This window comes from Bacillus rossius, chromosome 11 (assembly GCF_032445375.1).
Source record: "Bacillus rossius redtenbacheri isolate Brsri chromosome 11, Brsri_v3, whole genome shotgun sequence".
NCBI classification, from domain to species: Eukaryota; Metazoa; Arthropoda; class Insecta; order Phasmatodea; family Bacillidae; genus Bacillus; species Bacillus rossius.
The window spans coordinates 25,834,404-25,848,378 of NC_086338.1; the positions used below are offsets into that span (position 1 = coordinate 25,834,404).

At 35.6% G+C, this 13,975-nt stretch overlaps 1 protein-coding gene across 1 annotated transcript in view; it reads right to left on the reverse strand.

Annotated features, from left to right (window-relative positions):
- The window catches only part of LOC134536711 (RNA-binding protein 25-like), a 91,642-nt gene that overhangs the window by 53,058 nt on the left and 24,609 nt on the right, over window positions 1–13,975 (reverse strand). Inside the window, exons 7-9 of the mRNA XM_063376581.1 lie at window positions 10,604–10,792; window positions 10,056–10,162; window positions 9,892–9,969 (exon numbers count right to left, since the gene is read on the reverse strand). Of these exons, the coding sequence (XP_063232651.1) occupies window positions 9,892–9,969; window positions 10,056–10,162; window positions 10,604–10,792 (374 nt within the window). The remainder of the gene's footprint in view (window positions 1–9,891; window positions 9,970–10,055; window positions 10,163–10,603; window positions 10,793–13,975) is intronic.

Sequence of the window (13,975 nt, forward strand, 5' to 3'; positions counted from 1 at the left end):
TAACTAGAAAGTGAGAATGTATCTTTGATAGCTCATTAACATTTTTTTTAATATTATGATTCCTCAATAAAGTGGTCATTTGAAACAGAAGTAGCACATCACTTCCTATCCTCTAGCATAAAAAGGGCCAAATATACACAATATATTAGACAATCAAATAAATCAAATTTAAACAAAAGGACGGACAAAATCATTCATTAAACACAGTGAAAGAGGTCTTTTCATACCATGATTTTTTTTGTGGTCTCTAGCAAGAATCACCAACGACCAAAGTTTAATATATTATTTCTTGGTTTAAAAAATACAAATTACTTGAATTTAAAAAGTAAACAAAAGAATAGGTACATAAATTAATTCTGTATAATGTTTCACATGTTTTAAAAAGTTTCTAAAAAAATTTTTTTCTCCACTTTGTAATTACAGTAGAAACCTGTTATAATGTTCCTGCATATAATGTTTTCCTGCTTATAATGTCATATTTTTAAAGTCCCAATATTTCCCCCATAAGGACAATGTATTTATTTCCTGCATATAACGTTCATAAATAGTGTAATTTCCTGCTTATGATGTTTGCTTTCTCATTTGATAAATGGGAAAAAAATGTTTTAAAACCAAATTATTCCAACACTTACGATAAAAAGTTTCCTTTATGTATGTTTATGTTTACAATCACTGCCATACAATACATGAAGTTTGTTAAAATACAATTTTATGCAGTATACTGAAGGTACACAATGTTCATAGTTACGTGTCAGTTGGCACCCTTAGTCAACTCTTCTCTTCCTTGCCATTCCAGTGGGTATTCAGATGCACGTACATAGTCCTACGATATTAAGTTGCCAACCATTTAGCGAGGGCATAACAAAAAGTGTTTTCTATTGCTTACAAATAATTTTTTTTTTCCATTCATACGTAGGAATCCCAAAATTAAACATTTTCAGGTGGCGAAGGAGTAGACGTTCTCACTCTTAAATTTGTCATCATGAATCGTGAGACAATTTTACAAAATATGTGGCAGTGTATCTTTAAAGACAAACAAAATTTAACCAGGGAACAAGACGAAGTTGAAAAATTGTTGGCTTGTTTCAGAAAATTCATGTATCAAGTATACTATCTTTGGTTTTAACATTAAAGTTGTTTACATAGCTTGGTGAGTCCATTGCTACAAAGCTCAAACATTGTTAAGTGCTAAATTGAGATTTCCTGCTTATAATGTTTTTTTCTTGTGCTCCCTTGAAAAACATTATAACAGGGTTCTACTGTACAGCATTTTTACGTGTCACGTCATGTACTTGAAAACGGTAGCATAAAACCTGGAATAAATGTAAAATTTGAGTGGTCTCTCTTGCAAACAAACCCAGCCCCCTTATTCACTAAATAACCAAAGATATGAAAATAAAAGACATTTAACTTTTGTGTTGCCATGCACAGCACAAAGAGCAACTTCTCACGAATAGGTCATTCATTCATCTTTACTATTAATTCATGCAGCAACAGAGAAATACTGTATTGTATTTGAGATGTCTCAATTTGTCTTTTATGTTACACATTTATGACGTGCTGCATGATTAGTTCAGAAATGGTGTCTATCAACATACGGAAAAAAATTGTATTTGGCGTAAAACTTTGTCTCTCCTCAATGATGATATTTCGCTATAAATTTAAAAAAATTTAAATTTAGTATATTTTCAATTTCACTAGTTCTTAGGGTCCTTAACTATTTCCTTTGTGTTATGTTTGTGATTCACTGTTGACATGGGTTTATTTACAAAAAGATATATTTTTACCACAAAAGATATATTTTACCACAAATTTAAGATGATAAAATATACGAGGCTCATTCAAAAAGTAACGAGACAACGATTGATGTAGTGCAAAAAGGTTTATTTAATAAATAATTGAATCTTTCAAATGTTTCAGTTGGCGTCCTTGCAATGACTTCTGATCAGTTGTACGATAAAATTTTGTAAACATAACCTATAAATCAGTCAGTTCAAGATGTCAAGTATGATTGAGAGTTGCACTGCAAAAGAACAACGTGCTGTGATTAGATTTTTAGTCGCAAAAGGTGTTAAAGGTAGTGATATCCATGAAAGGATGTAAAAGTGTATGGGAAAAATTGTTTAAACCATTTTAACATTTACAAGTGGGTAGAAAAATTTAAAAATCGCTGCAAAAAAGTATTGGTGATAAGCAGCGAAGTGGCTGACCAGTTGAAGTTGCCACTTCCTCCTTTGAATCTCACATTGACGCCATAAACCGAGACAACAGAAATTATAGCTACAAAAGTGTCTACAAGTGTTGGAACTATCCATAACATAATTCAAAATAAACTGCAATCCAAGAAAACCTGCACAAGATGGGTGCCGAGACAACATACGGACACCCACAAAGAAACGAGGCTTCAAATCAGTTAACAGTTGAAAGCTTGATGTTCCACTGAGAAAGAAGCTTTTTTATGAAAGCATTGTAATGGGCAATGAAACATGGTTTCACCATTACGAGCCTTAATTGAAGAGACAAAGCCTTGAGTGGAAACACACAAGTTATCTAAAGCGGAAAATATTCAAGACCCAGCCATCTGCTGGTAAAATGATGCTTACAACTTTCTGGGAATCACAAGGCCCTATTTTATGTGATTTTCTTGAAGACCAACGAACAATCAAAATTCAATATTAGACCGATATGCTGGAAAACAAATTAAAGCCTGCAATTTGCACTAAACCATTGACTTTTGGAAAAAGGTGTGATTTTACTTCACAACAATGCATGACAGCAGAGATAAGGCAAGAATGCATTAAAAAAACTGGGGGGGGGGGGGGGGGGGGAGAGAGATTCTTCCACACCCTCCTTACAGATCAGATCTCTCCCCCTCAGACATTAATCTGTTTGGTCCCCTTAAGGAAGCTCTACGCGGCAAAAAGTTCAGCTTCAACGAAGAAGTCAATATTCAGGTGCAAATGTGGCTATGAAAGCAGAAAGCAGCCACAAGAATTGTATGCCAGGGGCATATGCAACTTAAGGGAACGATGGGACAAGTGTACAAGCTATATCGATTTGTCTCGTTACTTGTTGAATGACCCTCATATGTTCTACTTCCTAACGTAACCATTCAATACCATTTCAAATAATTTCTAAGGTAGTCTAGTATCGTGTGTTCAGGCAAATCATAAGTTTTCTTGAACAAACATAACCTCAATGCCATGTAATCAAAATAATGTTTATGAATGAATCTTGATATGAATCCTACGTCGAATCTTGTAAATTCAAAAATCCCAAGGATTCTTAGATTCATCGAATATAAGTTTCTGTTGCCTCATTCCTTAAATTTATATTAAGGAAAAAGCTACAAATATAATATAACACCAAAATACACTCACATAAAAAAAATTAATTCTCGAAATGGGTCTTTCATACTAATGTTTGTTATAGTTTTTATGCAGTTATTTTTATAATTTTCTTTTTGATATATTGGTTGGATGTATTTTAAAGAGACTTAAAATGGTTAATCTCTGAGGGAAAAGAGGGAAGCCCAAGTGAAGTGTGCTGCTAGGCGCTAGAGGGCATGACGCCGGCTCACGGAATTAACAACATGTCGGATGCCGCAGCTCTGTGTTTTACAGACACGTTTCGGGTGCCAGGTTGGAAATCAGTGCTGGTATGATGAAACTTTGGTCATGCTGTTTTGACCACTGTGTTTATTTTTTTTAATGCCCGTGAAATGTCTCGGGGTGACAGATAACACAGGATAACACATCTGAATTCCCATAAAAAGGTAATGGGGGAGAGAGCACTAATGGAGCTTTCGCAGGACCCTTCTCCCTTCCCCTCTTCCCCTATCTTTGTTCCCATTCTGAGTACCGCCACCCCCCTCTTACTATTTTCTCATTGGCCTACACATGCCACCTCCCTCCTCTACTCCAACACTCTTTACTGCTGTTTATGCGTATGCATTCTGAACGACGTCTTTTAAGATGCAGTGAGCAAACTATTATTTTTTATAACTGCCTGCTTGCAGTTTTAACATAGGCCATGTAATAAACAATGTTATCAATATTTCCAGTATTATATGTTAATTAGAAATGCCAAAAAAAAAAGTTAGTGCAAGGCAACAAGCTGACGAGTTTAAATGTGACGGTGTTTATGAACCTGATGCCGTTACACTAATGTGCAATTACTGCAACTGCAGAGTTACATTTGAAAGAAATCAAATCAAAATCTGTTGCAAAGCACGTAAAAAGTGACAGACATTGTGAACGCCACGCAACACTACTCTAGTGGTAATGATGTTGGACAATGACCCTTCTGCACCAGAATTCAGGACTTTAAATTAGTGTTTCAACCCAAAGAACCTTAACAAGTCAGAAGATGTCATTTTACAAATGAAAACTATTCCCAAACTCTATCTTTTTGAAATTTTCAAGGATTACGAAACCCTTAAAGAAGATGTGCAAGAGATTTGCAACAGAAAAGCACATATATATGATGATATATGATGAAAGTACTGACTAGTCCAAGTATAAATTATAATCAGTTTGCACTAGCAGTCTTGCATGCTGTTTGTAGACCTTTACATAATGTTGACAGTGAACGGTTACTTATTCACTACAACTTAGTTGTCACAAACATAAGGCATAACCTTAAAGAGCAATGTTGAAGTGTTCACTATGCTGTCTTGATGACTAAATTCAACACTTACAGTTAGAATTTTTATGAACCTTTATTTTAAAATGTAGTAAGATAAAACAATTACAAAATAGAATTAACATTACGTTTGATTTTTTTAAATTAAATGCTGTCAAAAGTGTACATAAAAATAAAATATCCTATCTTTTTGTTCTGAATTTTGTGAAAAATAACACCACTTTTGAGAAAAAATAACCTCCCCTGTTTCAGGTATCTATGTATCTATTAATGATGGTCATTAAAAGGCCTATCAACTGTTATTTCCTTGACGTTGAGTTGCTTTAGTCTAACCTTCATCATTTCATAATCTACAGAAAAAGGTTTATTGTTTCCGAGATGCATCAATAGGAAAATAGCTGAATTAAGGTGCAGTTGCATAATATTTGTATAGCAGAGAAAGATTACACCAAGTGTATGTAAATGTTAAAATTCTTTCATTAATTTAAGATGTGCATACCTAAAGCGGGAAAGGGAAACAGAGCGAGCAAAATTATTTGTACAAAATTGTAAGACCAATTATATTTATTGGGCACTGAATTATTATACATTTAAACAGGGGGAGGGGAGTACCATAGTATTTTAGAATTAACACAACAGACTGTTTTCAAGATATTTGAAAATATGTTTAGTCATGTGCAATAATCGTAATTGGTTCACGTTTAATATGTACTTCATAAGTTAATCTTGCTATCACACAAATAGTTTTTTCTTTCACAAATTTTAACTTTTGATTAACATGCAGAAATAGTGGGTTAACTTGCTAAATGTTTCCTACATTGTTCTTATTCTGTGTATGGTATGCAGGATATGCTGATTTAACATCTCAAGCACTTAAAGCTGAACCCACAGATTATTCTTAATTTAGCAAAATATTTAAGTGATGTTGATATATACTTCATCTATGGCGAAAGGTTAAATCTTCGTCTTTGACTTTGATCCAAATTGAAAAATAATAATAAAAAAATCTTACCACAAAACAATTCATCATTTAAAAAAAAATGACTGAAAAAAAAACAACTAAAAATTCACTAATATTTGTGGATGGATATAAAAATTTTTAAGTACAATCATTTACAAAAAAATTCTTGAGTGATTTGTGAGTAAAAAAAACTTGCATCGAAAGTAATTTCCCACTAGTTACTATTAAGTAATGTTTTGTGCACTTGTGAGTCAAGATTTTTTGTGGTATATATTTTTGCAACTACAGACATTGCGACACGAAAACAAAATTACGAACATTAACCTAAATAAAAATGCCAGGTTTGAGTGAAAATTCGCTGCAAATCTGTTAGTAATATTGCTGAACTAGGTACGCGGCGATCGTAAATAACTTAAAAGAGTGAATACAGAGTTAAATTTGTAAATATGAGCTACTTTCATTATTATATTGCAAAAAAGATATTTTAATTTTGTAGTTGTAGTAAAATTAAATCAATTTCATATTATTTCATGGTACTATGTGAGGTTTGTGCTAATTCTTGACACTATCCTCCCATTATCATAAGATTTTGACCTGCATAATAAAGACAGTTTTTTTCCTTAGTAAAGTAATAGGGATTATTGGAATTTGTAAAACTTAAATTTCTGATTCTATCCCATTTGCCCCTGATTAAAATATTACAAATTCCACCGCCAACCCAAAGGGTCTAGCGGCAGCATCAAAAGAACAGCTGCTGAACATCATTTACACATTCAGTAAAATATGACAATTTCTGATCAACTTGGTGCAACAATGTCAGATATGAGAACCGTGACAACCATTAAAATTTAACACAAATTTTGATAGTATACACAGGAAAACATGCAAAAATCCAAGAATATCTTATACGTTATACCCCTACACAATGGCGGTTACAGAGTTCCAAAAAGCAATTAGATAAAATAAATAGTTGCTATATTAAGCACTCAGCTTATCAGTTACATTTGTGACTGTAGCCTGTTTGGACCACCGAGAGCGAGGACGTAATTGACAATACACCCACACTTCTTAATCCAGTTTTAGGCTACAGTTTGATAAAACCACTTTAAATTACTAAACATCATACACTATATTTATCCAAACATTTCTGAAAAAAGAGTTTCACAGCAAATAGATTTCAGTGACAGTGGTCAGAATTAGTTAACTTAAACAAATACAATACATAAAGAAAAAAAATACAATTGTAAGTACCTTGTTTTATCGCATAATCACCGCACCAATTATTTTAGGGCGTCAAATTTGGATTAAAAAAACCTCTCGCGTAAATGTTGCATGATGTTTTTGGTCCCACTATTAGATTCTGAGCGCTTTGTGTAGGTATTTATTCCATATAAAACAATGTATTTTAAAGTAGAAATTCAATATTTTTTCGGACATTACCACTTACTTATTTAATTAACGAAAATACGAAGTTGTCTAATGTGTAAATTTTCTTTTAAAGACATTTTTAAACGTTATAACTAGTGGTGCACCGATGCGGATACCGATGAATCGTAATCGGCGGTATTGGGTACTTACCGATTTATCGTAATCTGCGATTATCTTAACTATTACTTTGCCGATTATCTACGTCCCGGTGTAATTAAGTAGATTATTACTGTGTAATATTTTGTTACACATTTTAAGACGAAATACGGTAATATTTGTATATATTACAAAATTCATCTAACTCCGTCATATCATGATTACAGATATTTTGTTAAGTTTAATAAATCTTATTGCCTCGAACAATAAAAAATACATTTTTCCTACACGTTTATTTACGTTTCGTCTATTGTTTAGTGGCCTTGTACATTACCTATAGCCAGAGACGTAAAATAGATGGCACGCAATCAAAATACCACAAGCAGTTGCAGTGGAGTCTATGACAATCGATCTTTTTGAGTCGTCGTAGCGGTTCAAAATCGTGGTTCCGATACCTTCTAGTTTTTATCACTGCGTTTAACAAACTAGTTATGGGCATCTTTGGTAACATTATCCGTTGTTGTGTTATTTGTATGTGACGTGAAAAGTGAAAAAGTATTTATAATTTTATACATTCAGTAAAAATAAATAAAATCACATGTGCTAGAATTGGTTTTGAGTCATTTTTATATAATTATAGTGAGATGGCGAGTAGGAGAAAAAAAGTGAAGTGTGGAAAGATTTTTCTATAAACTCAAGTGAACAAAATAAAGCAACATGTTTACATTGTTAAACGGTAATTTCTCGATGCAACCTTATGTGATAGTCGATAATAATGCTAGTTTTCCGCAACAAAAACTTACCCATTGTAAATTACAATTATTAGACTGTAGTTCAAGTTGTTTACAATAACAAATATAAATAGAAGTTAATTTAATTTACACTTTGCAATGACTTAATAGTGTATTTTATATATTTTTATACTGTTATTATAACTGTATTCTCAATTTTACCTAATCTTGTTATTAAATTCACATGGGAATAAAAATTTTTGTGTGCATTATTACACTTAAAAAAATTTGTTCATTATAATCGTTAACTGAATCGGTATCTGCCGATTATTGATCTCATAATCGGTAATCGAATCGGTAATCGGTAAAGTCATATCGGTGCACCACTAGTTATAACCTTTATCTGTTTGTCTGCGTCATTGCGGTGTATAGTTATAAAAATGTAGCCAGCTTTAGTTGGCATCATTCATGTTTGGTTATGTTGCTTCACGTATAATGTGTGCACACGTAGTCGAATATCGATATCTCGCCAAATGCATGCAACGCGCGCTCTTTGTCAAGTGCCGAGTTAACTACATTAGATGGTTCGCACTCTTTCGTGGTTAAGTGTGTACTACGACGATAGTTAGGCGTTAGTTGAGTCTCACATTCGGGTCACAGATTATGTTTTTCTTTTTAAAGTAGAAGAATGGTTTTTTTTGCATGACTTGTTAATTTAAATTGTTTGGCATGCTTTTGTATACTCTACTTTTTAAATAAACGTGTTGTCCATGAGTGGGTTTTTTTTATGAATAACTTTACCAGACAATTTTTTTTCTCTCATAAAAATTGCACCCCTACTTTTCAGACTTGATTTTAGTATAAAATGTGCGACGATTATATGATAGAACACGATATTGAAGACACCAAACAGCTAGAATACTGGAGGTCACGAAGGAGAATGTGCTTACTGTGAATGCTACATGCCCAACAAAATTTGTCAAGAGTCCCGGAAAGTTTATTACCAACTAGTGTGAAGAACCTGCCATAGATGCATTCTCACAACTTTCGCTACGAGAGAAAGGTAGAACTGTTGTCTATTGTTTTCTCAAATTAAAAGCATCTTTAGATTACAATACGTCCTTGTAAATTTCTTTGATCCACCCGATCTGCAAGTGTGCTCAAATATGCAGAAGACTGCCAGGAAACTAACAACACTCGAGCTGCTGAGTCGCCACAGCTACCGGCTACGGTACTGCACGCGCCTCCATCCACGGAGGTTCCGACCGGGCGTTCCAAGCAGGCTACGTTCACCGAGCGGGTTGTGGCAGAGTCCATACTCACCACTCTAGACGCTTGCACTAAACAAGGCAACGAGAACAGCTCGCCACTCGTTGCAACACTTCCCAGCCGGCTGCCTAGGTTTAAGTGAGGAAGTAACGACAATCGTCACGTTTGTCACAGTAATTGCCTGTCTATAACCTACCGTGGCTTTACTATTCAACTCTACACCAAACCACATCACATTTTCTAGAGCACTCCTCCACTAGCATTTAATAAACAAAACATTTAAATATAATAGTCACCATTATATATAGCCCCAAAACTCTTTGTATTACGTCTCTGTATATCATTAATGTAAAAAAAATAATAAATCACCCAAATGTGTAGATGAAATAATAACTAACATTTTAGTGGATACTAAAATTTGGAATACACAAGTAAGAAGTTCAAAAGTTACAGTAATTTAATAATACCTGTACAAGCTGCCCCTGAAAACGTACTCCGAAAACTTATTTCAAGGTAGTATTTGTTTTATGGCCTGTTCTCAATTATAAGAAATAGTTTACGAATTTATTTACAAGTAGATGTTCATAAATTATAAAATTACATCAAATTTTAAAATGTCATTGCCACTTCAAAAAACATAATGAAGTAATGCCCCGACAACAACACGTGATTAATATTACTGACCAAAATTAGAAAGGCCTCTGCTCACTACAAAGTTAATTTCATGTAAACTTAAGAAGAAGAAACACAATAAATGTTTACCTTCATGATCTCCCGGAACTTGCCAATCTCTCTGGTGATCAGGTCACGCTTGCCCTCTTCTATGTCGACGTCCTCGAACTGCAAGAAGCAAACAGCTCTCGTTAGCGGAGACCAGCGAGCGGGAGCCGGGAGCTCGGGAGCTCGGCCAGGAGAGGAGGACTCACCGCGCTTGCGTCTGACGGGGGAGGGTCCTGCGGATCACCCTGGTTCTGACTCAGCTTGATCAGCTTCTCCTGCGTACGCGACATCTTCCTCTCCTTATTGTCGGAGCCTGGAACAACACGGACGGCTTCAGCTGCATTCCACCTTCAGTTTAGCTTCTAGGCACTGTTCGACAACTTCACGCCAAATAATACCCAGAAATACAAAAGATAGCTTAAATATAAATGGTTCTTGGTAAATGATCATTTGAAAATATTTTAGTTTATTCTATAAAAAATACTTTATACTTTCCCACGACACAGCGAAATTAACATTGTCATAAGTAAGGAGACTTTTATTAATGCAATTACCGGAGGAACATATGAAATTATTTCAAATTTAAACATGTTAATCATATGCTAATTCTTTACTTTAAGGTAAGTAAAAAAAAACTTATTTTAAGTAAACATGAATGAAAGTATTGCAAGTTGTGCATGACATGTGGCAATGATACTCAGCACAGAGCCGCTGGCCGGGTGAAGTGTTTGTTGAAAGTTCGAAGTGTACTCACTGCTGCGAGAGCGCTCCCTCGCAGGGCCCGAGTAGTTGGTCATGTCAGACTCATAGTCCTCCATGGTGGCAGCGATGCGGTCCAGCGCCATCTTGTCCGAGGTCTGCATCGCCTCGTCCAGGTACTCGTCGTCGTCCGGCATCTCGTCCGGCAGCGGAGACCTCCCCTTCACCTTCTTCCACCGCTCCACTGCAACGGGCCGGTACACGTAGTGCCACACACCGTGCATTGGTGATGTGCAAAGGTTTTCAACTCACATTGGTTTGAAGAGTTTGTGACCAACAGCTGAGACTTTGAATAATATATAATTAGAGTCCCGGAAATTTTGCGGATTCCTCTGGCCTCAGGATAGAATTCAAAGTTATAGGTGTGCTCGATCCATGTTTACTTTCCCATTGGTTGATTTCTTAGCGAGAACATTTTTGTCCTTGTTATTTGGCACCACCTGATTCGCTCACTTCTCTCCTAGCTGGACATCGTTGGCTCACGGTCGTAGAGGGGCGTGTCCAGATAACTGCGGTCCAATCATGAACACAGTGCGACAGTGTGGAGGTTTGCATTCTAGCTTGCGACTAAATGAATGTGCGAAAATTCCGTGGCTCTATATATAATGAATTGCAGTTAGTAAATAACAACATTTTTAAATACACTGTTGACAGTCACTCCTGCTGATAGAGGAAACAAAAATTCAATTGAAACAATGCTCTTTCTGAAAGTATATATTTTTAAATCATGAAAAAATATTAGTTATCAATTACACAATAGGTGAAATATTAGTTATCGGAACCTGTAACAGAATCGACTATTTCTGCATCGGGTATTCACTACTTGCTTTTTCAGTTACACACCATTGTTACAACCCAGTTTATTACGACCACCCGTCTATTACAACCACTTTTGAAGGGACAGTGAAATATTGATTAACAAGTCGAACATTTTAAATATGTGTTTGGAAGAGCATTGTGCTGCGTTTCTCCTGGCGAGTGCTGTACTTCACATGATACTGTAGACACCCCAGGTTGATCCTTGTCATCCTCCTGTAGAATATAATTGTCACGTGGCACCAGGCTCTCATCCCCCGCCCTCTAGCGATGGGCATATTTGTACTTGTGAATACCAATAAAAATGTATTCAGAAAAAATTATTTTCTATGAATACGAATGAACATATTAAATATTTCTATTTGCAAATACAGTAGAATCTCGTTATAGCGAGCACGGTAATAGCGAGAACACGACTATAACGAGGTATTTTTGAGGAATTTACGCCGTGATCGCTTGTAGCGCGCTTTTATTTGTCTGCTTTATCTCCACCCCTCTCGCTCGCCACTAGACATCTTGCCGTTGACGCGTCACATTCTTCAGCCGTGCAGTCGCCACCTAAGTGCGTGGCTTAAAAATAGAATCCCATCCTTTCTTTCTTTTATCAAACTTCCGTTAGTTATCTGTGCCGTGTGTAGACAAAGTTTGAGATTGGAACAGAAACAACGTAAGAAAGTATTTTTTACAAATTAGAAATATGTATGTTTTTGTTTTTATAATCGCGTATTTTCACGTTTTTTTAATGGTTATCTTAAAAGAGATAATATTAAAAAGCCGCTCTAATGAGATTTGTTTCTTGGTTAACAAAAACTATTAATTATCAAATATTAATTGTTTATATTCTATTTATTATTATTTACGCGACGTCATACTGTACACGTACGCAATACGACTGGATTCGTTGCTGCAACATAACATAGCATGTTATGCGGTATCAGAAGTAACGAGTAACGTAACGATAGTAACGAGTACTAATTGTTATAGTAACGAATACATACGGTTACACATTTTTTCGTTACTTTTACACCTCTAGTCGGCACTACCATATTTATTTCCGAATCGCTAGGGCAGTTTTCTTGTAACTTTTGTTTCGGTCAGTTGTTGGGGTATCTGTCCGAAAAAGGGGTGGTGATGGTTTGAGTTTAATCCCAAATTTATTTTCTAAAAAAGTTGACAGGTTTCTTTAAATGAAAAGTATAGTTTTCCAGCGACTATTACGTTTGAGGCGTACGTGCGTTGCCGCAGCATAGGGATGGGTAGTTCGCGAACTACCAGTTCATTTGGAACTGTTCTGACGAGCGAACTAGGTGACTAGTTCGCTGTTACCAAAAACAATCGTTCTTTCGTTCTTTGCGTGTTTCTCTTCTCCTACTCTGTTTGGTCCTTACTGCGCATGCGCGAAAAATACCCCCCCCCCCCCCCCCCTTGCCAACCACTGTCACCCAATATGCCACGTCTTTCTTGCTTTCTTCCCTCTCTTACGTTTGTTCTTTATTTTGTCTCATCTCCCCCCTTACCATTATTTCCCCATCGCTTTGTCAGTTCCAAGCAGAGACGTTCCAAGTACTCATCTGAACTACGAAGACCGAAGAGAAAGGGAGTACATATACACACTGAACTAGCTAGTTCAAAGACATAGATAGTTCACGCTGTCGGTCATTATTTTCGTTTCGTTCTTTCTTGCGCAATGATGTATCGTTTGACGATCGTGAACTCTAAATTTTTATCTAATATTCTTTAGACATTTACATTACATATTGGCATTAAAAAACGTGTCACGTAAATAAGTGTAATTACGTTAAATTTCAGATAGCCTATACAATCTGAAATTAAACTTTAATAACACATAGACCACACATTACAAAACTACACTAAAATTTAAAGAAACATAATAAAACTTACCTAATACGAAAAAAATCAGCTTAGGTTGTCACAGATGAGAAAACACTATACCATTACTTTGTTTTGTACACAAGTGAAAATAAGCACTTTACTCGCAGAAAATAAATTAATACACATTCAAAAATGTAAGAAGTGTGTGAAAGAAAAACAATATGATAGTCGCTCATTTGTAATGGGAGATATTGTTTACAAGCATCGGATTACTGTGTGCCTCTTTTATTTATAGAAAAAGAAATGCCCATAAAACAAAAAGTCTGTAACGATTGTGTTGGTGTCATGTATGGAATATTTTGTTTAAACATTGGAAACCGCGATACAGTCCGCGACCGATGTAGTTCAATAGAACGGTTCCTAAAGAACAAGTCTTTGAAGTGACTAGTTCCGAACGAACTAGTTCTTTCCAAAGAACTATATTTCCCATCCCTACCGCAGCAGCACTCCTGCTTTTTTGTAAGGAATTAAATCGTCGCGCTACACTAGCACCACCTGTTAGCAACACCCCGAACCAACATGGCCGCCAGCAGACAGCCCGCGTCGACGATAGATAGCAGGACAATGCTGCGTCGGCCACTTGCTGAGATGCTATACTTACGTGGCTTGGTAGGGTATTCTGGTTATTTTTACGTAATCGGTGATCGCATCCGTACTT